The sequence below is a fragment of the Podarcis liolepis genome, assembly GCF_965112155.1.
Source record: "Podarcis liolepis genome assembly, chromosome: 9".
Taxonomy (NCBI): Eukaryota; Metazoa; Chordata; class Lepidosauria; order Squamata; family Lacertidae; genus Podarcis; species Podarcis liolepis.
The window spans coordinates 22062045-22088266 of NC_139564.1; the positions used below are offsets into that span (position 1 = coordinate 22062045).

General features: G+C 42.6%; 1 protein-coding gene across 1 annotated transcript in view; it reads left to right on the plus strand.

Annotated features, from left to right (window-relative positions):
- The window catches only part of NFKB1 (nuclear factor kappa B subunit 1), a 70032-nt gene that overhangs the window by 41734 nt on the left and 2076 nt on the right, over window positions 1–26222 (plus strand). The window contains exons 11-23 of the mRNA XM_083459205.1: window positions 316–454; window positions 6483–6614; window positions 7575–7667; window positions 8346–8522; window positions 8887–9028; window positions 14402–14516; window positions 15462–15663; window positions 17896–18065; window positions 19294–19396; window positions 21328–21452; window positions 22002–22068; window positions 24248–24420; window positions 25577–25757. Coding sequence (XP_083315331.1) covers window positions 316–454; window positions 6483–6614; window positions 7575–7667; window positions 8346–8522; window positions 8887–9028; window positions 14402–14516; window positions 15462–15663; window positions 17896–18065; window positions 19294–19396; window positions 21328–21452; window positions 22002–22068; window positions 24248–24420; window positions 25577–25757 — 1819 coding nt within the window. The remainder of the gene's footprint in view (window positions 1–315; window positions 455–6482; window positions 6615–7574; window positions 7668–8345; window positions 8523–8886; window positions 9029–14401; window positions 14517–15461; window positions 15664–17895; window positions 18066–19293; window positions 19397–21327; window positions 21453–22001; window positions 22069–24247; window positions 24421–25576; window positions 25758–26222) is intronic.

Here is a 26222-nt window from a genome sequence, read left to right on the forward strand (position 1 = left end):
GCATTTTAAATAAAAGGACACATTCTACTCATGTAAAAACACGCTGATTCCTGGACCGTCTGCAAGCCAGATTTAGAAGGTGATTGGGCCAGATCCGGCCCCTGAGCCTTAGTTTGCCTACCCATGCCCTTAAGTCTGTGAACAATTTAGGAGCTACCAATCAGAGCTATGGCCACAATAGGAGTAAGGAGGAAGCCTCCAATTGCTCCACAGAAATAATAGATGCTGTGTACACAGACGTTGCTCTTGGGAAAAAGGCCAGGATGACAAATTGTGTAAACTGCCCCTGACCACCTATTCAATGTTCACTTACAGTTTGCCATAGTATTCAAAACCCCGAAGTACCGAGATGTCAATATCACGAAACCTGCATCTGTTTTTGTCCAGTTACGGCGAAAATCGGATCTAGAGACGAGTGAACCAAAGCCCTTTTTATACTATCCTGAAATCAAAGGTAAATGATTAAGCTTATATGGATTGTTGATGTCGGAAAGCATCCAGCTTCTTAGAAAGCTTGCCGTTATTGAAATTGTTGTATATTTCAAAATTTGGTGTAGTGATCATCGCTAGGTAATTTCCTGTAGTGTTGCGGATTCTAGATAACAATGTTGTTCAGAAATAATGGCTGCATTCGGATAACACTGCACATAATCAATACAGCCATCAGTTAGTATGGTCTGACATTAATACTCTCAAGCCCAATGACCCTCTGTAATGAAAGGAATATTCCTGCAGTGTGACCAGTGGATTCTGGAAAGCACAATTTTTCTACTGTGTCAGGGGTGGGTTGTGGGCAGCAGTCTGCGGTGAAATGGAACCAGGTGCCAATGGATGAAGCTTAGTAGCCAGGGACAAAGTATAATTGACCAAAGACAAACCAGGAAGGGAGGGTCTTGTTAGTCAAAACTTAATTGCAACAGGAAGCTGTCTCATAGTACTTCCTGTCCAAGATGAAACAATGCTTACCCTGGGTAGGCCAGATCAGTCTACAGCAGGAACAGGGAACCATTTTGACCCTTAGGGTTGTATTCCATTCTCTGGCTACCAGACAGTTAACAAGCACAATTCACAATTCAAAGAGCTTGTTATGACCTGTAGAGAGCCCTAAATGCTTAGGATGAGAACATCTGAAGGACCACCTTCTCCCATATGAAGCTGCATGGATGTTCTGATCTGCTGGAGCTGCTCTTCTCATTCCTATGAGCTCTAACACACAGGATGGCTGAAAGGGCCTTTTTAGGGGCTGCAGCCAACCTTTTATGGGCAGCACTCCCCCAAAAGATACGTTTAGGGTCCTCATTGATGGTCTTTCTACCATAAATTAAAAGGTTTTATTCAGGCTTCATTCATGTATTGCAAAGTTGATGCTTTGCTTCTTTTTGTTTAATTGTTCCAATTGGCCGTGGTGGAAGGTTTTTTTAAAATGTCTAAAAGGAGACTGGTTCTTATTTGCTCCATATAATCTGTTAGATTTTAGTTTATGTAAGTTGTTTTTAGTGGTTAATATAAGCTACCTCAAGTACTGTGGTAGAACAGCATCTACAAATTGATTAAATACATAGTTTTAAATTATACATTTTAATGTGTTTCTCATGGCATTCTAGTTGATCCTTCAAGTTGTACTTAAGTGCTCCTAGTGCGTAAATGACTATATTTGTCAAATGTACCATTAGATTAGTATTAGAATTGCATTTCCACCTATATGTGATGCCAAAAGCAGAAAACTTCCATCTGGCTTACTTTTAAATGTGTGAAAGAAAGTAAAAGTATTTCCATGCCTCAAAGTTCAATTAGATCCTCTGCTTTCTAACACTGACATGCCAGGATGATCTGAGGACAACACCTGTGTTTGAAAATTGTCAAACATGATATAAGCTTTAAAAGCCTTGAAAACTTTGGCACATGAGAAGCATTTGCATGTAGATGAGGCAGAGAGATGAGGGAAGAACAAAGTTCGTAGTTGATGACGTTATCATAACTGGCAGGAAGTGATGTGTTATCAGGTAATTTCCAGGTTTAATTGATGAACTCTGTGCACTTCTTTTTTTTTGAGTTTGTGGTGCATGCTTGAACTTTAAAGAAACTTTCAAAAACTCCCTTGACACCTCCAGATCTATCCTGGGACTAGCTGATTATTTTCAGGGGAAATGCCCAGATGATAATGATCTACTCTAAGGCAGGGCATGTCTTGCCTTCATCCCATTATAAATATCCATGCGGTATTCTTTTAATTTAAGTTTCCATACTATGCTAGTTGGATATTGTCCAAGGGCAGAAATATGTATTCATTTTGTTGAATTCTTGCTTCTTAGTATGTGAATATATACTTCAGTGTTTTGTGTATTTGGAGTATATACAAATACTTTGTGTAAACTCAGTAGTTGTGGTTTTGTGTGCAAGTCACTGAAAATGCATGGAGATTCCTTTAAGGAAGTACCACTTTGAGGGAAACTTGTTGTTGTTGTTTAGTCGTTTAGTCATGTCTGACTCTTCATGACCCCATGGACCAGAGCACTCCAGGCACTCCTGTCTTCCACTGCCTCCCGCAATTTGGTCAAACGCATGCTGGTAGCTTCGAGAACACTGTCCAACCATCTCGTCCTCTGTCATCCCCTTCTCCTTGTGCCCTCAGTCTTTCCCAAAATCAGGGTCTTTTCCAGGGAGTCTTCTCTTCTCATGAGGTGGCCAAAGTATTGGAGCCTCAGCTTCATGATCTGTCCTTGCAGTGAGCACTCGGGGCTGATTTCATTCACAATGGATAGGTTTGATCTTCTTGCAGTCCATGGGACTCTCAAGAGTATCCTCCAGCATTGAGGAAAAGTAGCTTCAAGCAAATAGTTATCACTTCTGCTCTCATACTTCTAGTATAGAAGCCTAGGAATTTGCCACATACTGTTTGTGCATCTGGCCCCATACTGTTTGCTCTGACTGGCAGTGACGCTTCAGGAGGTGGTTATTTGCACCCACTGCTACCTGATCCTTGATTAAGAATGCCAGGAATTGGATCTGGGACATTCTGCAGACAAAAACATGTGTTTTCCCATTAACATACTGCCCCTTCCTAAGGGTAGGATAAGAAATAAATAATTGTACATTGCAAAATGAGAGAAATCCCATTGAAATGAGTGAAAGTTTTTCTCTCTTGTGTGTTTTTTGCAACGCACATTGTAGACATTTGGTGGAGGAGGTAGAGCAGACTGTGTCTGCAATGTGGTTCAAAGAGTGAAAGTGCCTTCCCGTCTTCAGTGGTAGTGTCCTGATCTGGACCCCTCGCTAGCAATTTGTAAGCAGGAAAACTGCACTCCCTGGCAGAACTATGCAATTGAGAACACATGTAGTTTGGCCCTTAGGTTAAGATTAATGGGTTGTATGCAACATAAGCACAAGGTGCTGCTACTTATCATTATGCAACATAATGGTAAGTAGCAGCACCTTGTGCTATGGGGTTTTCCCCCTCCCTTCCCCAACCCTCTGGAGCAGATTTGGGGAGGGGGGAGGGGGAGCAAATTAAAGTAGTTTTGCTCACACATTTATTTGCCTGAATACCACCCAGTCCTAATTGGTAAAAGCTGCAGGAGAAATGGTACAATAAATTGGATTATATATCACGTTCTGTTTCAGCATTTTACTTGCTTCTAGCTAAAAAAAACCACAGACCTAACGTGGGTTACCTAATGCCTTTTAATTAGCTGAGCAACTATATGCATACAGGATTAGCTTTTGGATTTGTCTGAGGTTTGCCTTGGCTGCCAGTGTAGTTCCCTGACTTGATTGCATCCTGGTATGCTCCCAGTTAGGTTAACTGGAGGTTCTGCAAGCAGGCGAAAGGCCTCTTGGGAGGTGGGAACTTGTGCATGCACAGGAGAACGTGGTACCTTCTCATCAGCCCCAGTCAACACAGTCAGTGGTCAGGACAGAGGAGAGCTGCAGTACAACTTGCTGTAAGGTTGTAGGTTCCTCATCCCTGATTCACGGAAGGTTTGCTGTCTCCCACCTAACCAGTACCTCCCAGTGCAGTCAGTGTTATCCTTCCGACTATGACCCTGTCAGTATTGCTGTGCAGGTATTTCTTACCTGGCTTTCTTTCCAACCCCGTGCATTGCTGCTAGTCATTGACCAGGGCAAGACAGCAGGGAGCATGGCGCAGAGGCAAGCAGAGCAGACAATCGACTCCACTGTTGCACCTACACCTTGCTGAGCTCTCCACTGCAATGCCCATATTCCTCTCAGTAACTGGCAATAGGAAGCCAGGAGGAGCAGCGGTGCACAGAAAGCCAGCTGGTACTGGTCCCCTGTGCAGCCTTTATTTTAGAATTAGGTTTTTCACACACTTTCATCTAGCAGTTAATCCTCTCTGTTTTTCTTTATGAAATTGAACGTTTTAAACTGTGAGCACTCAGTGCCAAATGCAGTAAATGAAAATGAATTTTGTAGATTTCAAGAAAACTTACCTTCACTTGCATATTACGGGTTCCCTGCCACGGGATCACATTCACCCAGTGCTATACCAGCTGCACTGGCTCCTGGTGGAGTACAGGATCAGGTTTAAAGCCCTTTACGGCCTACGACCCTCGTACCTATGGTTCCGCCTCTTCTGGTATGCCCCGCGGAGGACCTTACGGTCTGCTTACAACAATACCTTGAAGATCCCGGGCCCCAGGGAAATTCGACTGGCCTCGACTAGAGCCAGGGCCTTTTCAGCCATGGCCTCAACCTGGTGGAACGCTCTCTCACAAGAGACCAGGGCCCTGCGGGATTTGACGGAGCTGTTCCGCCAGGCCTTTGGGCAGGATGCAGTTTGACTTATTTTCCTTTGTATAAAACAAGCCCCCAACCCTCTCACAGGTCCTTGTATGATCAGTGGAAATAGTTGGTCCTGGCAAGTATTAACCACTCTCAGTTCCAACCTGATAATTGCCACCTGCCCAGATTTTAACTTGTCTTGTTGGGAAACTGCCAGGGAGATAACGTCCATCATGGCCCCCAAGCCGGAGTTCGGAGTTTCCATCGGCCTCCCGTAGTCACGCAGATCCAACAGTTAGGGGCACAAAGCCTTAGAAATTCCTAGCCACATTCCAGGGCTTGGTGCACCCTCTTTCAGCAGAAACACAGCCAAAAGCTTGCATCACAGAAGAGCATAAGAGCAGACTTTATTTAGCGTTTAACAGAACAAAAGAAAACACGTCCATTCTGTCAGCGTCTCTGAGCCGACTGAGAAAACGAAAGGAAAAAGAACATAAACATCCTGTCAACAGGACATGCGCAGACTCTGTTGCTTACAAAGCCTGCTCCCTTTAAGGTGGAACGGAAATATCCTAACAGTCTGAATTAATTTTAAGATGTAGTTTAATTAATTGATGTCTGTTTTTATGCATATTTTGTTTTTACGATGTTAGCCGCCCTGAGCCCGGCCTCTCCCGGGGAGGGAGGGATACAAATAAAAAAATAGTGTTGTTGTTGTTGTTGTTGTTGTTGTTGTTGTTGTTGTTGTTGTTGCATTAGGGCAGGGGTCTGCAACCTTTAAGACAAAAAGAGCCACTTGGACCCGTTTCCGAAGGGGGGAAAAACTGGGAGCCACAAAACCATTGCGACATTTAAAACAAATATATCTCTGGAGCCGCGGTCTGACAGCGGGCAGGAAGGCGACATCGGGACGGTGCATGACTAACGCATGCACCGCCCCCATGCGACATCACAGCCAGTACAGCGCCCGCCACAGTGGGGAGTGTCGGGGCGCACAATGCACCTCCTCCCCTCGCTAGTATCCGCCACGGAGCCGCGGCAAAGGTGTAAAAGAGCCACATGCGGCTCCGGAGCCACGGGTTGCAGACCCCTGCATTAGGGTTTCTAGTTTGGGCTGTAGTCATGTCAAAGCTTGTGCGTGCGCATGTGCATGCATGCTTTTTCATGGTAGAGCTTCTCTGCCGTGGTTCTTTCCCCTGACTTAGGCTTTCAATCCTTTATTGGAGGCTGTAAGATGGTGCCAGTCACAGGCAAAGGAAGAGGTGCCATTTCAAACCAAATGATTTTCCTCAAATGGTTATTGTTCACTTGCTATCAAGCCACTGCTCCATTTGCATTACAGCAAGGAAGAGGAATCTGTGGCCTTCCAGATGATGCTGGACTATAAATCCCATTTCCCCCAACCATTGGCCATACTCATTGGAGCTGATGGGACTTGTAGTCCAACAATATCTGGAAAGCTGTAGGTTCTCCACACCTCTATTACAGGCTGTGTCTACGTTAGGGATGGAGGAGAACTAAAGATACCCAATTCACACTTTCTGAAACAAGACGCAAACTGAAAGGCAACAATCTTTTGAAATTTACACTTCCCTGAATACTGGAACTCCACTCAGTAGTTTGCAGTAGGAGATTTTGTTCCTCATTTGTTAACCTGTTACGAGCCTATTGCCTTGAAAACAAAAGTGGACACACCTTAATTTTTTTGGTTAAATCTCTCTTGCTTTAAAAAAATGCAGATAAAGAAGAAGTCCAAAGAAAACGACAGAAGCTCATGCCTAACTTCTCAGATGGTTACGGCGGAAGTGGTGCAGGTGCAGGAGGTGGTGGAATGTACGGAGGAGGAGGTGTTGGAGGTGGTGCAGGATCAGGTAAAAACAAATGACAACTGAAGTAACCAATGAGATGCACATTATTGAGATGTTCTCCTTGACTAGTGAAATGCCCATCATTATGAGTTGTATAGGGACACGGGTGGTGCTGTGGGTTAAACCACAGAGCCTTGGGCTTGCCAATCGGAAGGTCAGTGGTTCAAATCCCCGCAACAAGGTGAGCTCCCGTTGTTCGGTCCCAGCTGCTGCCAACCTAGCAGTTTGAAAGCATGCAGTGCAAGTATATAAATAGGTACCGCTCTGGTGGGAAGGTAAACGACGTTTCCGTGCACTGTTCTGGTTCGCCAGAAGCGGCTTAGTCATGCTGGCCACATGACCTGGAAGCTGTACACTGGCTCCCTCAGCCAGTAAAGCGAGATGAGCACCGCAACCCCAGAGTCTTATTTTTGTAATATGTTGAAACTTTAATAAATATCTTTTAAAAAAAATAAAGAGATTGGCTCCCATTCTTAAAGTTGCATTTTCTCTTATTTTTGTAATATGTTGAAACTTTAATAAATATCTTTAAAAAAAAGAGAGAGAGATTGGCTCCCATTCTTAAAGTTGCATTACATGCACATGTGGTTAGTTGCAAGCGTTGTATGCTTGCACTCTATATTATTGTAAAATACATTGAAGGGGCATTTTCTAGGCATCTAAACATGTGTTAGCTGCCTTGAGAAAAGAGTTAAGAAAAATTTAATGGAGTTGTTCAGTTGTTTTTTTTAAAAAAGACTGTTATTTATATCCTACCTTTTCATCCATGGAATGGAAAGAGATGCATGTAAGAAGACCTTCCCAGCTGCCTATTTAAAACTGGGCATTTTATTGGTTGTTGGCTAGTGAATACTTTTTGTGTATTTATCTGGGAAGCTTCAGTTAATGACTGATCTCTCTCTCTCTCTCTCCCTCTCTCTCTGTGTGTGTGTGTGTGTGTGTGTGTTTTCTTACTGTTTTTAGGGTATGGATACCCATCCTATGGGTTTTCTGGTTATGGGCATTCAATGCACTTCCATTCCAGCACAAACAAGACTGGTGCAGGAATGAAGCATGGTAAGCATCAAATAGTGTGGGGGGCTTTATTTTAAAAATATGTTGAATTTAATTAATTTAATTTAATGCATGCTTTAATATCAACCAATTAAGTATCACTGCTATGTAGTATTTAAGCAATATAAACTGGATTTCTCATATGATGATTGGTTTTATATATTTTATTACTACTACTAGTAGTAGTAGTATTTAGTTGCATCCATCTACATTGTCCTTTAGAAAGAACTGGTTTGATAGGTCTCTACCACAAGTGGCTTCAAATCTAAAAATATAGACAAAGGAAACCAAGAAGGGATGGAATGGAGACAGAAGAGACGGGAAGAGTGTGCAAAGATTGCAGCTACATGTATTAGACTTCATTACATGAGAGTATTAGGGTGGGTGGAAACAAAGTGTTTCACAGATTAATAAATTCCCATTGTGTGAATTTCCAAGAGTTGGGAAATATTATCAGATGCCTTTTGCTTGTACATGAGTTTGCTCCCAATTTTAAGCCTGGGCAGGTTGAAGCTGTTTGCAAATACATACTCTGATACTGAATTCTGTTGTTTTAATAATAATAATAATAATAATAATAATAATAATAATAATAATAATAAGTTTTTTGTTTTAATTTTGTTTTGCTTTACTTAATTGGTATGGGAGGGGTAAGCTAATACTGATTACTTCTCTTTTAAGGACTGTCAAATGGCATGCCAAAAAACGATGGTGAAATCTGCTGCAACAAAAAACGCAGTGTGAAATTCAAGGAGAAAGTAGAGGATGATGAGAAAAGCAAAACCAGAACTAGCACAACTCCCAAAGAAGTTGAAGAAGATGCCTTACCATGTTATGATGCAGGCATTTGTTTACAAGGTAACTGGCTTGATTTTGTACTAAGCTAGGAAGGAGAAATTTGGGTCAGGCTTGAACACTTATGTACTTTGAAAGTGGCCATGTTTGATCTGTTTTGGAACTAGAGGGAGAGTAGAGCTACTTCTGAAGCTCCCCATCATTCTTCTCTTGCTCAGATTAAAATCTGAGCTGAAGGAGGATTCCTAGCAGGGAGGGAATCCTGGAATCTTGTAGTTCATGAGATAGCTTTAAGGCTCTCTTGGAATTTAATTGCTTGGAACTGAAACCTCTGTGTTCTCTAGCAGCAAAGTTCTGATCAGTGGTTGTGACTGAACTGCGCCTGATTGGTGCCCTGATACATTTTGTGTGTTTTCACCCCCAATAGATGGTTTGTTTTTGGAGAAGGCCATGGAGTTAGCTAAGCGTCATGCAAATGCCCTTTTTGACTATGCAGTAACTGGAGATGTGAAGATGCTACTGGCTGTTCAGCGCCACCTTACAGCTGCCCAGGATGAAAATGGTGACAAGTAAGTCTGGGACACCAAAACCCTCTTTAACATGATGGAGGACAATTTTGCATTTGATAAGAAATTCCCTTCAAGTTCCTGAAAGTTTTCTAGGAGGAGGGGAAAATCCTCTCTTTAGTCTACAGTTCTGTGCATGCTTAGCTTAGAGTAAATCCTACTGAATTCAGTGAGATTTCCAAGTAAACATGTGCACTGTTGTTTTTAACAATTCTTCCTGTGTGATAAATGTCATATTCTACTCATGAGATGATGCAAGAATGGAAAGTAGAAGTTCCAAAATGAGGATGCATTCCAGTGATTCATTGTAGGTGTTTCTCATTTAGAAACAGAAGCAAAATGATTTGACTCCCTTTTGACTTCTGGAGCAGATAAAATCCATCCTGGCCCTTTTCCAGCATTCCTCAAGAATTCAGGCTCTTGGAGTTCCTTCACTTACGATTGATTCCAGCCGACTTCTCTTGCAGAATATCTGTTAGGAGAAGGGGCGAGGAATACAAAGAGAAGGTGGGACTCTCACAAAAACAGCTGTCCAAAGGGAGTGTTGAGACTTGCTTTTACTATCACCATCCTTTGAAAATTCGGGAGGTTCACTCTTCAGGAGGTCTGCCAAGTCCTGTGATGAGGAGCTCCAACTTCCCAGGCTACTCCATTAAAGTCATATCAGGATGTGGTCTCAGAAGTAGGGTGACTTGCCACAGGGATCATTGTCTGAACCTCTAGAGCAGGAATGGGGGCCAAATTTGTGGGCCAAATGTAGTCCTCCAGGCCTCTTTACCTGGCCTCCAGGCCACACTCTTCCTGAGCTTACACCCTTTACCAGCTCTGCTTCACACTGACCTCTGGAATGTGTTGGATGTTCTTGCTTTACGTTATGGAGGCTGGAAAGGGGTGCATGTGTATAGGAAGTAGCCTACTGTACAAAGATAAAATCCACATTTATTGCGCTGCAAACTCTGACCTCTGGCCCTGGCCGCCAATGACATTTGCCTCCCTAGAGTTAAACAGGTCCCTCACCCCTTCTAATGTATCCCCACTACCCCACCCTCCCCTGTCATAATTTATTCCTTGTACCAGCCTTCTACAATTATGCTTGTCATGGCAAGCATGACAACACCATCCAGTGAGTGTGATGGGCAGCAAACCTTCCTTGCAATTTTTTGAAGCTGCAGGATCTTCACATCAGCTTCCTACCATTCCCCACCCCATTCTTAGCTTCGAGGTTGGCCTGACCCTTTGCTTCTCTGGGGCACATGAAGGGTATTGGGGGCTTCTTGGCTTCTGCTCAATGGCCGTTCTCTTAAGAACTGCTGCCATGTACCTGCTAAAGCCTGCACTGTCCCTGCTGATTTATTTCCTGTGGGAAAGAGAAGTGGGGCAGATTCTCCTTTAGCTGCTGCTCCACAGAGGGACCAGTAGTTCCATGGCTGTGCAATGGCTGATGCCTGCACATTCCCCACCTCTGTTCTGTGGGAAGGAGAAGGGGGGGGAGACTTCTTCAGAAGACAAACTGGATAGCTCAGTTGGTTAGAGCAAGGTGCTGATAATGCCAAGGTTGCAGGTTCAGTCTTCAGGCAGCTGCATATTCCTGCATTGCACGCGGTTGGAGTAGATGACTAGATGAGTTGCTTCCATCTCTACAATTTTATGAACTCTGAGCTCCTTTCCTGAGCAGCGACTGAATTCCTACACTTGGCTTTGCAAGGACTTCCTTTGCTGTTTGTGGGAAGCACTTGCACCCACCAAGAAGAAACTGGCTGTCACAGTTTTTTGCTTGGATAGCAAAGGGCAGCCCCAAATTGCATGTCCCTGTTGTTTACTCCATGCTTTGGTCCACCCGATTGCAATGCTCTGGGGAGGCAGCTCCCTCCCCTAAGATCCAATGAGACGTATTCCAGAGGAAGCCAAAGTGCTTAGGTGCAGGGTTTAATTATCTATTGCAGAGGTTTTCAAACTTCCTGTTTTCAGGGATTGCTTTCCACACTGATTCATCTGCTGAGGGACCCCTGTGTGCAGGTAGAGGATGCTGCAGACTGATGACTGTGCTAGGATGCACACTTAGTTCACGTAGGTTGGGCCTCACTGTTTTACCCCATTTGAACTGAGAGTGCACTTGAGAATATGCTGACCACTTCTGTGTGGCAAGGTGATCGTGGCAAGCTTGCTGCCTTTTATGCTGTCTGCCATAACTGTGTTCGTTCCTTGATACACTTTCATGGAACCTATGGGCTTCCCAGTACATAGTTTCAGAAAATTAGTGGTCTAAACTGAAACATCACAATAAATTTCCAATGGGGCCCATAGCTCATGATGTGCATGTAAAAGTCCAGCTCCTGGAATGCCCAGATAGAGGAGATCCTTTTTCTGAGAGAGAGCTACTGCTAATTAGAGTAAACAGTAGAGAAGGCAAGCAAGAAGTCTCTGACCAGCCCACTTCCTTGCTTTGATTCTAGCTTTGATTCAGAATCTTGCACAATTCTGTGTTGGCTGCTACCCTGGGTTTCTGCTCAAGCCTTATCCCACTGACTTCCCTGGGTCCATCCCTGTAATATCCATCCAACAGGCTGCCAGTGAATCTCACCACTTGCAGCGTGGGTTTCTTCCCTGAACACACTCTGGGACAAGGACGGGATGGGAAATTCCCTTCTCTGAGGAAGTATTAGTATTAGTCAGCACATCTCTGCCTAGAGGGATATGTTGCAATACAACTGTGGCTCTGTAGAGCAAGGAGGAAAGCATTTGGTAACAGGTTTCAGCATACCTAGTCTCCAAATTAAAATCTAGCACGTTGTCCAAGCTCAACCTCTGCGTTCCAAGGTTGTATTAAATTTTCAGGGAGGCTGTGTTACATTCCTGAAATTTCCTTTCACCCTGAAGACTCAGCAAAGTATAAACCTACCTAAGCATTCTCCAGAGGCAGTGCAGGACATTTTTAAAAGTTGTCTTGTGTTTTTGTGTGTATGTGTGTGTTTAAGTTATTACAAGTATTTAAATCAAGTTAAAAGTCATACAATACTGTTGCTGACAGAATTGAATTTAGCACAGCAGTGATCTAAAAATGTCAAATAACTAAAACTTACAAATGGTATCGAACTCTGTGCTATTCAGTACTGATTGGGAAATAAAGAAAGCATGCAGGATACAGATATAGACATGGGCTTACAATGAAAAGCAATGTAAAATAAATGCTGCTGTATTTCATAGTGGGGGCCTTGATTTCTAAGCTCCTAACGTTAATTGCTAACCAAATTAAGGCAGCATTCTGCTGGCCAGTCTTTATGATACTCACTGGTGTCCCAATTGGCTGTAAACTAACCTGTTACAGGAAAAGGGTTTTTGCAATTTATAATGCAACTTATATTAGCTGAATGACTTCCACCTAAAAAAATAAGTGAATTGCTTTAAGGTGCCAGATCATATCTAGCCATTCCTGAGACGATTCTATAATTGCAGTGCCAACAGAAAACGGGTTCAGCTCTGCCAGCTGTAATATAAGCTGACCCACCCCAATAATTTTAGCAGCATGAGTCCTAGTCACATTGCGGGGATGAAATAGGAAATTCTTTCAAGGTAGATTTCTCTTGTTGCTGTTCCTTCTGCTCATGCAATGCAGAACAAAATGCAAAAGCTCCAAATTAATTGTGTCTTAACCGCCACACAGGCCGAATTCATACATTATCCATAAATGCCAGTTGAGCTGTTACAGTTCAGCTAATTTCAGCGCTGCTTGGGTACCTTTCTAATAGAAGAGATTGTGTGAGCCAGGCCATCCAGCCTCCATGGCTATTGCCCGTTGTGAAGAAATGGAACTTTCATGTTCAAAGGAAGCATAGCTGAGTATGAGATTGCCAAACGGCAAACAACATGGAGTTATTACCATCTTCGTGCCCTGCTTGAAAACTGCCAGGTATCTGCCCGGCTGCTATTGGGGACAGAATGCTAGCGTGGTCATATCTGACTCTAATCCAACAAGACAGCTTTTTACAATTCAATTATTTATTTAATTGCGGCATTTGCATTTGAGTTCTCTGGGTGGCGTGCTTCAAATTGCTAACATTCTGTGTGTAAACACACACACGCACAAGCGTGCACGCACACAGCACAGATTAAGCAATACAATTAAACATAAGACAAGTTTAAATCCTTTTAAAAAGCCAAAACTGAACAGTCCAATTAAAAAGCCCTAAAAAGCCACAAAGAATGGGTCAAAAAGACTTTGCCCGAAACTGATAAGAATGCAAAGGAGGTTCCAGGTGAGTGTCTCTGAGGAAGGCATCTTACAACTAGGATGCTATCACACCAAAAGGCTTCTCCTGTAGCCGCCTGCCAGGTTTCGCTGGCAGGTGAGTCATTGTAAAATGTAAAGGTACCAATCCTGCCCTCCATAAATATGGGAAAGGGAAACAAACCATTTACAGTTGTTTCCTCTTGAAAACTCATGGTTTTGATTTGATTCCTGCTTCATGGGGACGGATTCTACCTCTTGATGCTGACTGCCTAAAGAAAAAGAAGTTTTAAAAGTATTTAGCATGAAGGGTGGTCTGCGATAGGTTTCACAAAGGAGGTGGTCAGCTTCAAACTAAATCTTAAAATCAGCTGGAGAAACATCAAGGAATTGTTGGGTGTATCAATAGTTTTTTTTTAACCACCTTTTCTTGCATCCTGAAATAATGGATATATGGGAACTGAGTGCAGTCAGATTGTGGTCACAATACTGAAAGCCAGAGCAGCTGGATTTTGTAATGATTCAATTTACATACCAAGTGTGTATGGGGTGGGGGTGGGGTTGTCCCCTTTTACATATCACTTTTTCCCACTGAATCTTGTGGTTTTGAATCACATTCGGTATAAAAATGGAGAAAGCTTCATGTTGAGCCCAAAATTAGTGAATTCCTTGGGAGAGAAACAATTCCTCTGGTACTGTTTAGGAACAGCCGTGAGACTTATAAAACATGTTTCACTCTAAAACCATGATGCATTGAACACTTTGCAAGCCAAAACTGTTTATTATTAAAACTCTGTTTTATTATTATTAAAGCTCTCAGTTTACAAAGCTTACAGTGGTTTTTGATACGCACACACACATTCATTTCACACAGCTTTGATAACATGCACAAATGTTAGCCACATGTCCAGTAATGAAATAGATTTGAAACAGAATTAGTGAGAGCATATAGCCCTCCAGATTGTTAGTGGACTCCAATTCCCATCATCCCTGATCCATTGGCCTTGCTGGCTGAGGCTAAGGGAAAATGGAGTGCAGCAGCACCAATACCGTTCCCCATGCATGCCGTAAATACCTCTTTCCCTGTTTTACATTGTGTAGCTTAATGTATATATATATTTCTTTCCCCATCCCCCTTTGTTCAACATCAGCGTACTTCACTTAGCAATTATTCATCTTCATAAGGAGCTGGTGAGGAACCTCTTAGAAGTGGTAGCAGATTTGAATGCTGATGATGTCCTCAATGTGAGAAACGACCTTTATCAGGTATGGAAACCATGGGGAAGACGATCCTCTTCTTTAGCATCTTTTGCTCTTGCTGATGACTCTTCAAGAACCATGCAATGTATTGCAAAATTCGGAGAATGGCAAATTTCAATGGATGCACATGAATATCTGCCTGCGTCTTGTTTTGCAAAGAGCGAATTAGGTCGATTCGCCTTTAAACACATGCTGAATTCAGTTTCTCCTCCATCCCTACCTGTGGAATGCTTTGACAGACACTGCAGGGAGGCAGTGCTGAGGAGTCAAATGACACGGGTGCCAAAGAGTCTAATGAAAGATCCCTCACGATCTAATCTCTCTGGCTGCTCAACTCATGTGAACCAACCTTTCGTACTCATTGTAAGACAGGGATGAGGAAAATATGTATTTTTGCCCCACCCAACGTGGGTGATGATCGGGGATTATCCTTGTTTTAAGTAAGACAAGGGCGTATTGAACATTGATCAGATTAATCTGGAGAAATCCTTTTACCCCCTATTTGTATTGCATTTGTTTGTTACATTTAAAGTCAGCCTTTCTATACAAAGATGCCCAGGGTGGCTTACAAAGTCCAATAAATAAGTGACACTACAATAAATATCAAAAGGAAAGTGTGTAAGAATCGGGTTAGAGCAAAAAAAAAAAAATTTAATTAAAATTGGCAACTAGTTGGGTGGCACTCAACTAAGTTTTACTCAGAGTGTACCCACTGAAATTAATGTTCATGAGTATGTTAGGTTCATTAATTGCAATAGATCTGCTGAGTAAAACTTACTTGAATACCAGCCAATGAAAGTGAAAAATGCAAATTAAAATTCATAGCATATTGTTTTGTGGATGTTTTGCTTGGTACTGGGATGTTTCTTTTTGTAACAGATTCAGTTGCATGAATGGTGTTTATGATTATCACTGCCTTTCGGTGATTCCTATTTCCTTTTCTTTTTGCAGACTCCCTTGCACTTGGCTGTTATCACAAAGCAGGCAGGAGTGGTGAAGGACTTGCTTAGAGCTGGGGCAGATGTGAGCCTCTTGGACCGCTATGGCAATTCGGTCTTGCATCTAGCAGCGAAGCAAGGAGACGAGAAGGTGTTGAGTATGCTGCTTAGCCACAAAGAGACCTCTCTAATGAGAGACCTTCCTAATGGGGAAGGTAGGCAAATGACACAGAGCAATTTTGGCTATACATCTCTCAAACTGTGTAGGATCATGCAGAACATAGCATTTTATCACTCACTTCTTCAGGACAGATGTCTGATTCAGTCCCAGTGTTGTCAATCGACAGATGGGCTGTTGCATCTAAACACATGCAAATTTCTTCCAGATGCATGTTTTATATACTGTGTCATCGGCGTACATGGTGATTTTCTGAGTTTTGTACGTAAACAGCAGCAGCAAACCAAAACTGTAACAGGAAGTCAGGCTTCTGCCCTAAAGCAGTTTGCAACCTAAAGTCAACAGTGGAGAAGAGTAACTGCAGGAAGGGAGTGGCAGAATCATTGTGTCAATCTCCCACACAAATAACCAAGCAGAAGCTACAGAAAGCCACGTAACACTGCCTCTCAACTTATCTCCCCTGCCCCTGTTACTTTTTGATAGAGAAAGCATAAGGGTTTTTTCATTTTAAAAGTGTTGCGTTCATAGTCATTGTTTCCAAAAAAAGATTATTTATTAAACTTAGAATTGTAGAATTGGAAGGGACCCCAACGGACTAGTCCAACCCCCAACAATGAAGGAATCTCAGCTAAAGCATCCATGAAAGATGGCCATCCAACCTCCGCTTAAAAACCTCCAAGGAAGGAGAGTCCGCCACCTCTCATGGGAGTCTGTTTCACTGTCGAACAGCTGTCAGAAAGTTTTCCCTGATGTTTAGACGGAATCTCCTTTCATGTAACTTGAAGCCATTGATTCGAGTCCTACCCACCAGAGCAGGAGAGAACAAGCTTGTTCTTTCTTCCATGTGACAACTCTTGAGATATTTGAAGATGGCTATCATATCTCCTCTCAATCTCCTCTTTTCCCGGCTGAACATACCCAACTCCCTCAACCGTTCCTCATAAGGCTTGGTTTCCAGACCCTTGATCATTGGTTTCCCTAGTCGCTTGTCATTCAAAGGTCTCCAAGCGACTGGGAGGAAAATATGCAATACTTAATACCATAGGGGGAAAGTGGAGGGGTGGAATTCTATAATATGTTAATGTTTCATATAACATCCATGGGGGGGGGGAACCAAGCTGTATAAATATAAGCGAACAACATTAACAATGCTCAAATGATAAACAAAGCAATACTCTGACACACTAATTTAGCAAATAAACAAAACCTCCGCTTCCCCCCTAGTCCATAAAACATGCCCAAAGCAGTTAAATTCGCCATAGAAAACACAAAATAAGCAACAGAACCATATAAAAATTAAGATCCATTAAAAAGTAAAAATACAAGGCAGTTTGAAAACAAAATTTATATTAAAGGTGCAGATTGCAACACAGAGCACCAAAGAAATAGGGTTCAAAAAGGCTTGCCTTTCCACCCAGCCAAGTACCATGCTGCCTGATATTGGGAGGGTGCTATTTGAGTCACTGTTATCTGCCATTCCCATTTACAGGTGTCATGGCGTTTCAGCTGAAACTTCAGAGAATGTTCTTTTTATGGGTGTTTGGGGACATGGAAACACTTGCAAACAGAGCTTAGCTCCAGCCACTTCCCCCAATGACACATGTAGTTTTTAAAACTTAATACCTACATGTTAATAAACTTAAACATGGAGGAGGGGGCTATCGAGGTGCCAGTGGCGTAGCGTGGGGGGTGCAGGGGGGGCCGGCCACACCGGGCGCAACATCTGGGGGTTAGGGTTAGGGGGCGCAAATCCACAGGTTAGGGGGCACAAATTACTTGCCTTGCCCCGGGTGCTGACAACCCACGCTACGCCACTGCGAGGTGCTACTAGCCATGATGTCTATGCTCAGCCTCCACAGCAACACCAGTTGCTGGAAATCACAGGAGGGGAGAATGCAAGAGTTCAAATCCTGCTCTCGGGTTTCTTACAGGCATCTGTCCGGCCACTGTGAGAATAGGATGCTGGACTAGATGGACCATTGACCTGATCCAGTAGGCTCTTCTTACGTTCTTAATATTCACTTATTTTTGCTGTCAGTTTTAAAAGGAAATGAAACCAGCTGCTATGGTAATCTCGCTTCCCCCTACTTTTCTGACATGCATCCCAAAACTGTAGGCCTTCTCCTTTCATGAATTACCGCTCCCAAATCGCGAGAAGCCCAAACCCAGCCTCCCTTTATTGCCCACATTTAGCTTTTCTGCAGCTACTTTCCGGAGCTTGAGATCTCGTCGCACTATTCAGCTGCTGTACTGTGCTTCTTTATTGCAGGGCTGGCTGTTATTCACCTAGCCGTGATGGCAAATAGCGTGTCTTGTCTCCGGCTGCTCATTGCTGCTGGTGCTGATGTCAACGCCCAAGAACAGAAATCTGGCAGAACTGCCTTGCACCTGGCTGTCGAACAAGGAAATATATCCTTGGCAGGTTGCCTTCTGCTTGAGGTGAGCTTCGTGGGGGCCAGAACCACTTTGTTTTCCTGGCCAATTTTCCTTGCTTCCCAGGTCAAAGTTGGCAATGTGCAGCCCACAGGTCATGCATGGCAATAATGTCACAGAAGCATTTTCTGTCGTCCCAAATGTTCATTGATGGCTGCTCTCCCACCCCTGCACATTGAGCAATTAAAAAAAACCACCCAAGATAATTCTGCTTATTCAAATGAGACAAATGCAGTATAACTGCATAATTATTTTATACATTTTTAATTAAATAAAAAGTCTCTCTGGCCTGTCTTTAAGCTCAAGGTTTGTAGACACGACCCACTGAAAGTTTTCCTTCCTCTGATCTTGGATACTTGCAGTGAAATCCTACATATAGCTACTCAGAAGTCCCATTGAGTTCATTGGTACTTACTCCCTGGTAACTGGGAATAGGATTGCAGCTTTAAATGGATTTGACTGATGCATTCCAAAGCTATTATTAAGAGCCTGTAGTGGGGCTAAGAAGCCGAACCTTTAGAATACAATAAAGTTTTACAATCTAAAAATTGAGTTTTAGATTCTGTGGTGACCTTTCATTTGTTTACTTATTTTGTTAGCAGTTACTGACATTCACTTTCATCTAGTAAGACATGGAGGGCAATGTATATTCTGATGGGCCTGGGTATTTTGCAATTGAATATCAATTTATATTTATACTGGCCTTTTACCAGTTAAAAACAGTAAAACCTGCATAAATGTGCAATCATATTTCACCAATAATTTAGTGTTGTATTAGATCTGGAATGGGTGTGTGCATGTATGTATTTATTTATTTTATCTTTATTTTTATTTTTGCAAAACATTCATTTTTACAGCTTACCATCCAAGGTATTTTTTTGGACCATTCTGTTAATTTTTTTTTCATATTATTTATCTTTCCTGCTTAATGTACATTTGTTTAAATAAATGTGAGTAAACACTTCACTCAATATTTAATTATCAGAGTTCATCCGATGCTCTTTTTGTTCGCTTATTCATTTACAAATGGCTTCATTTCGGCTCTAAATTCAGCACTCTTATGTATCATTCTCACACAAGTCCATATACAAAAGTAAATGTTCATCCCAGGTCATGAGGCCTTGGAGGCTCTTTCTTTCAAGCTGGCCCAAAATTGTGTAGAGGCATCAAAGTATGGTCCCAGTGTGCATGTAAGTAGCTAAACCAGCATATATTTATTTCTCTTTTTTTAAAGGGTGATGCATTTGTTGACAGCACTACATATGATGGAACAACTCCGCTTCACATAGCAGCTGGAAGGGGGTCTACAAAAATGACTGCTCTTCTCAAAGCAGCAGGTAAGAAAATAACATTAAACTCTTCCTGATGCTTTAGTGCTGTGAAATAATTTCCCCCCAGACTCTCCTTGATTATAGCCTTTTTCTCTTAATTTCGGTATCCGCAAGTTACATTCAGTGACTGTACAGTCTTTGTACACAAGTAGTAAAGCTATACAGTTGCTGACATGCAGTGTAGAGTTAGTGTGCCTGCGTGCACAGTGGTTTGAACTATACAAATGACTAAGTCACACTGTTTCACACAAACTTGCATAGACAACATGTTCTTGTGTTCAGTGTACTATTAGGCGCTGTGGTCTAAACCACCGAGCCTCTTGGGCTTGCCGATCAGAAGGTCGGCGGTTCGATTCCCCGCGATGGGATGAGCTCCTGTTGCTCTGTCCCAGCTCCTGCCAACCTAGCAGTTCGAAAGCACGCCAGGGCATGTAGATAAATAGGGAAGGTAAACAGCATTTCCATGTGCTCTGGCACTCGTCACGGTGTCCCGTTGCGCCAGAAGCAGTTTAGTCATGCTGGCCACATGACCTGGAAAGCTTTCTGTGGACAAACGCCGGCTCCCTCGGCCTGAAATCGAGATGGGCGCCGCAACCCCAGTTGCCTTTGACTGGACTTAACCATCCAGAGGTCCTTTACCTTTACCTTACCTTACCTTTACCTTACCTTTCCCTATTACTATTACTATTATTTATTATTATATAAACTTCTATACTGACTTCATCCAAAGATTACAGGGCAGTTTACAATACTGTATGCACAATGCATACAAGAACAACAGACAAAAGCAATATTCCCCCCCCCCAATACAATTTATAAGACCATAGATTGTTTAATTAGCCAAAAGCCTGGGAGAAGAGGAATGTTTTTGCCTGATGCCTAAATATATGTAACAAAGGTGCCAGGTGAGTGTCACTGGGGAGAGTTGCCCACAGGTGGGGAGGCACTGCAGAAAAACCCTTCTCGTGTTGCCACCCTCTGGACCTCTCGTATAATGTGTGAGGAAGACTCCTGTCCCCTATGCTGCTTTTCCATCACCAGTGTTGAAAGTAAGATTTAATGACTAGCTTTTGTATGTGGAATGTGGTGGGAGTTGCCTCAGGTAGCAAAATGACCCCAGCCAAATCAGTAATTTTCCCTTCCCTCCCAGAAGTTGGACTGCAAACTGTTTTGTTCTCTCAGCAACTCCAAGCCATTGCACTGTAGCAAAGAGGCATCTCATCACCACAAGCATAATACAATATTAATAACTGGTGCATTTGAATGGACTTAGAAACTGTCATGAAGCACTTGAGCTCCCCCTTCTGGAAAAACATTTGTAGCAGCATTGAATAAGTTGCAGGAAAAGGCCCTAAGGCATTGTTCTAATCATGTAACACTAAATTCTTAAAGAATGAGAAGTTTTTAAATAAGAGAGGGAAACGGTGAAGAAGAAAACTGAGAATCCTAAACAAAACAAAGACTTCTGTCCAAAAGCATGCATCTTTTTGATAGGAGTGAACCATGCAAAACGAACAAAAAGGTTCATTTTTTACCCAGTCTAGCATTTTAAATCTATTGTTCTTGGATAAAAGTAAAGTAGGCTTTATATATGGCAACGTTTGGTGAGTGACAGATCTTTCCCATTCTGCATATAGAAGCCAAACAGACTGGCAGTAGTCTTACTTCAACATTGGTGATGCTTAGGCAGGTCAGATTAGGGGGCCTAGGGCAGGCAGTGTGGGGGCAGAGAGGATCAGGAGGAACAACCAGAGGCTGCTACTGCCGCCCACCACCCCACATCAAGCCACCCAAGGCGGTCGCCTCATAATGTTAGGGCTGGCCCTACACACCGGAATTCCTTTTGCGTATTTACTTGACTGAATATTAGAGTAGAAGGGTTTACTGATATGAAGGTGTGATGCTCTTTCACCATGGTGCTTTGCTTCACCTCGCAGGTGCAGATCCCCACATTGAGAACTTTGAACCATTGTTTGAACAAGATGATGTGAAAGACAAAGATGGTGAAGATGAAGGGGTTATACCTGGAACAACACCTTTGGACATGGCAACTAGCTGGGAGGCAAGTGGTTAGGATGAAGGCATCTCAACAGCCACTACATCTTTCATTTAAGGCCTGATTGAGAATATGGACCAGACCCTTTTTTCCAATCTGTGTACAGGAATGTGGGAAGAACTAGTCTTCAGTATTAAAAACTACAAGAATACCCACATATATAGTGCAGTTTGGGGTGACAATCAAAGATGCAGCAGTTGACTTGGTTGCAGCTGCAATTTGATTTACATTTAAAAAATAATTCTCTTTTCTTTAAAGTATGGCTGAGCAGAAGCAGAAGGGCTTTTTTGTGACAGTACTCACCTGTACAGAGTACTGGCACCTCTTTACTTTAAAAATGGAAGCAGTCACTTCCAATTTTTTTCTTTGCAGTTATGCTGGAGGAGGTAAGGGAAAATGTGACCTTCCTCCAGCACTAAAATACAGATATGCATTATGCTACCAGCTGACCGTTTGAAGACTATGAATGCCAGACTTTAAACTTAAATGTACAGGATGCAGCTGGATGCTTTCGCTTTGCGTTTGCACTAATTAGCTAACTGTTCTTCCTAACAGGTGTATGATATCTTGAATGGTAAACCCTCGAAATCAAAGATAGCTTCCGAAGATGTATTGACACAAGGTAAGGGTGTGTATAGGCAGTGGGGGGGGGGACGGGACTGGCTGAGATTTCTTTCTTCTCCAGCTTAGCTTGATTGCTCAGTATTATTTTGCAGCAGGTTTGCTGTAGGGCACTTATTGTTCTTTGCTAAAAGCACACTTGAGATCTGAATTGTACAGTCTGACCTAGGAGGCAGCACTTTTTGCCTTCAGCCATCTCAAGGTTTCTTAAACAACACTGTCTATTCTCCCTGGAAACCTCTCTCAGAACAGCCATGTGATGCCTCCTCTTTCTCATCCATCAAATCCTTATAAAAACCCTTTCCTGTGCAGCCTTTGTCTTGACTACAATTCTAAACACACTTACCTGGGAGTAAGTGTACAGTATTTCACTCTTCACCACCAACATTTTATTTCTCAGCTGAAACAAAGATTACCAGAGCATCCTAACTATGGATGCCAATATAACGTACACTGACTTAAATTACCCCTAATTCATACTCTGTTTTGAAGGAAGCCTGATACACATACACACACCATTACCCAAGAAGCTTGATTTCCCCTTCCCAACTCCTTGTCAGAATTTTAGTCAGTAAGCTCTTCAGGTCAGAGATGTTTCTCTTTTGCTATCACTCTGTAAAGTTCCATATTTGATAGTGGATGTGCAATGTTTAACTGATAATCAGAGTAATCCATTTTAATAGACTAAAAAAAGTGATCTCAATTAATTAGGCAGCAGTGTTTTAAAAAACATTTATTAATAATACAAATACATTTTTAAAAAGTAAGTGCATGTCATCTAAAAACAAAGCATTGTTCCTGTTTCAGGACTAATTTTTATCCACTTGAAAACTTCTGTAATCTACAGTTGCTCAACTCATTGCAATTCTATGCATGTTTACTTTAGAAGTAGCTCGTGTCAATTGGGTTTAGGATTGCAACATTTCTTTTGTCATGCGATAGTCCTAGTTATATTGATGAAAGCATCTTTTTATAGCGCCTTTCCCAGTGAAAAAATGGTTTCATTTCAGGAGCTAAGAGATTTTGCACATCCAAACTCAGCTCCTTAGCTTTTGTCCCATTCAGTCCCTGGCAAGAGAAATAGCTCCTTGGCAGCAACCTGTTCAAATTAATTTACTCCCCATATCTAGGTCAGGTAGTGGACAAAGGGCACTAGATCACTGTGAACAGATGCTGAATTTTAACACACCTTGAAACTTTAAAAAAAGCATTGTCCTATTGAAGTGTTATACTTGTGCTGTCTCTTAAAAAAAGACTGGTTATGATCAGCATATGGTCTCACTCTACCCACAGTGGGAATATTATTGCTGTGTTTAGTTCATGGGTAGGCAAACTAAGGCCCGGGGGCTGAATCCGGCCCAATCACCTTCTAAATCTGGCCCACGGGCGGTCTGGAAATCAGCGTGTTTTTACATGAGTAGAATGTGTCCTTTTGTTTAAAATGCGTCTCTGGGTTATTTGTGGGGCATAGGAATTCATTTTTTCCCTTCAAAATATAGTCTAGCCCCCCACAAGGTCTGAAGGACAGTGTACTGGCCCCCTGCTGAAAAGGTTTGCTGACCCCTGGTTTAGTTGAAACAGACTAGCATGCCTGGAAGGAAAAAGGAGGCTCACATCCGGGATTCAAATTTGCACTGGAGACTTTGGGAGGGCCAAGTTCATGGTCAGTTTTGGCTGTAGTCAACAGTGTGCTTTTACACACTGCTGTATTTAAAACGAGCATTTGCTTCCGCTTGAGGAGCAAGGGTTGAAGTATAGCTAAAGGTAAAGGGTAAAGGGACCCCTGACCATTAGGCCTAGTCGTGACCGACTCTGGGGTTGCGGCGCTCATCTCGCTTTATTGGCCGAGGGAGCCGGCATACAGATTCCCAGGTCATGTGGCCAGCATGACTAAGCCGCTTCTGGCGAACCAGAGCAGCGCACGGAAATGCCGTTTCCCTTCCCGCCGGAGCGGTACCTATTTATCTACTTGCACTCTGACGTGCTTTCGAACTGCTAGGTGGGCAGGAGCAGGGACCGAGCAATGGGAGCTCACCCCGTCACGGGGATTTGAACCGCCAACCTTCAGATCGGCAAGTCCTAGGCTCTGTGGTTTAACCCACAGTGCCACCTGCGTCCCTTGAAGTATAGCTTCACGTTCAGTAAATTCACGTTCGGTTTTGTTTTTCACCTTCTTCCAGGAAACATGAAAGAGCTGAAGGAGGATGTCAAGTTACAGCTTTACAAGTTACTTGAAGTGCCTGATCTGAACAAAAACTGGTCCATGCTGGCGCAGAAGCTTGGCCTAGGGATACTTAACAATGCCTTCCGGTTGAGCCCCACTCCGTCAAAAACCCTGCTTGATAATTATGAGGTAACTCGAATAACGTGCCTAATGGGCCAGCCCAAAGGCCCATTTAGCCTTGCATCCAGTCTTTAATGTCTATAAGCACCTGCCTAGTAAGATCCCTCAATAATTCCTTGTCACAACGACCCTGAGGGTGCCTGTGCCTATGATGATGTTTCTATTGATTATAGAACAGGAAACAGCCTATCATTTGCACATGGCGAGTTAGTCATTCCAGTGAACTTAACAAGAGGCCTGCAAATGCACAAGTTCTGTGCATTTATCGGTGTGCATATTGGGCTAGGGCTGGGGAATTTGGGACCTTTAGGCCCTGTTGATCATTTCCAACCATATGATGTTAAGAATACCCCTTTACGGGAGGATGTATGAAGGATCCAACCCCTTTTTAGGCTGCTGCAATATTTAGAAACTCGCTGTAAGGTGAGATATTCCCTCAGTGTTAATCTCAGAAAAAGTTTGTGTAGTCGTGCCATGCACATGGCAAGAAGCAATCATATAGGTTTTTCATCTGTAAATTAAACAATGCTCTCCAACTATTACATATTTTATTCTGCCACGTGGCTGCATGTTTATAAGAATTCTAGGGATATCTCATGTTTGTTTCTGGGCCCAATTGAAGTGGTTCACGTTAAAGAGTTTACTACAGGCTCCCTTGGTCAGACTGGCAGAAAAAAGCCCCATGTTAGTTCCAGCACCCTCAGAATCTGTGGGGTGGCAGCTCCTAGAGCTAGGCTGTGGAATGTTACTGGCACCATCATTGTAGTTTTGTCACATGCTAATGATGCACCTTGACTTTGACACCTGAAATATATCTATTTTAGGACCCACCCTATTCTTTTGATGGTGAATTATTTTAACTGATTTTAATATCTTTTTACATTGTTGTAACCTACCCCAGGACCTTATTATTACCACCTGCCTAATAATAATAATAATAATAATAATAATAATAATAATAATAATAATAATTAATAATATACTCACCTTCAGTCAATAAGTGTTGATATTTCTGTTCTTTGAAGGAAAACCAAAGCCAACTGTCAAGTTACCTACCGTGAAGTTTTTTTGTAGATCTGCACTTGCACAGAAAGCTAATGATCCTCTTTTAATTGGGTGGAAAGCCTGCCTCAGTTTGTTTACCTTTATTTTAATATCTATGCAGGTTTCTGGTGGCACTGTAAGGGAGCTGGTTGATGCCTTGATAGAAATGGATTGTACAGAGGCTGCAGAAATAATTCAGAACTCATTATCCATCTCATCGAGCCAGTCCAGCAAAGAGCAGGCAAAGGATGCAAGAGCTCCATTATGCGAATCGCCTTCCTCTCCCATGATAGCACAAACAGGTAAACTGCTCTATGCCAATCAATGCTCCTGCAATAAAACAAACATTTTGCAGCTCCACCCCACCCCACCCCTGTGGCAGAGATGGTAATAAGGACAGAACAATGAGGTGTCTAGATGGTTTGATTTGCATGTGACAAACCTAGATTCAAATCCTTTCGCAGCTGCTGAGCCTACTGGGTGAGGTTAGGAATTCCCTAACACTTGTAGGGTTCTTCTTAGCCTAAAACACTGCTGTGAAGTTCCTGACACAAATATCCATTCAGCTGCAGCACTACTCAGCTCTTGAGTTGATGCGTCTCAAAGAGTATTCAGACTAGTTGTCCTTGACCAATTCCCATAAATTTCAGTGCAAACTTACTTGATGCACACTTCCAGACTAACGTTGTCGATCAGAACCTATATTTATTCCTTTATGTTTCACACTACTCTGAGCCCACAACTGTATTGCAAAATTTAAAGAAACC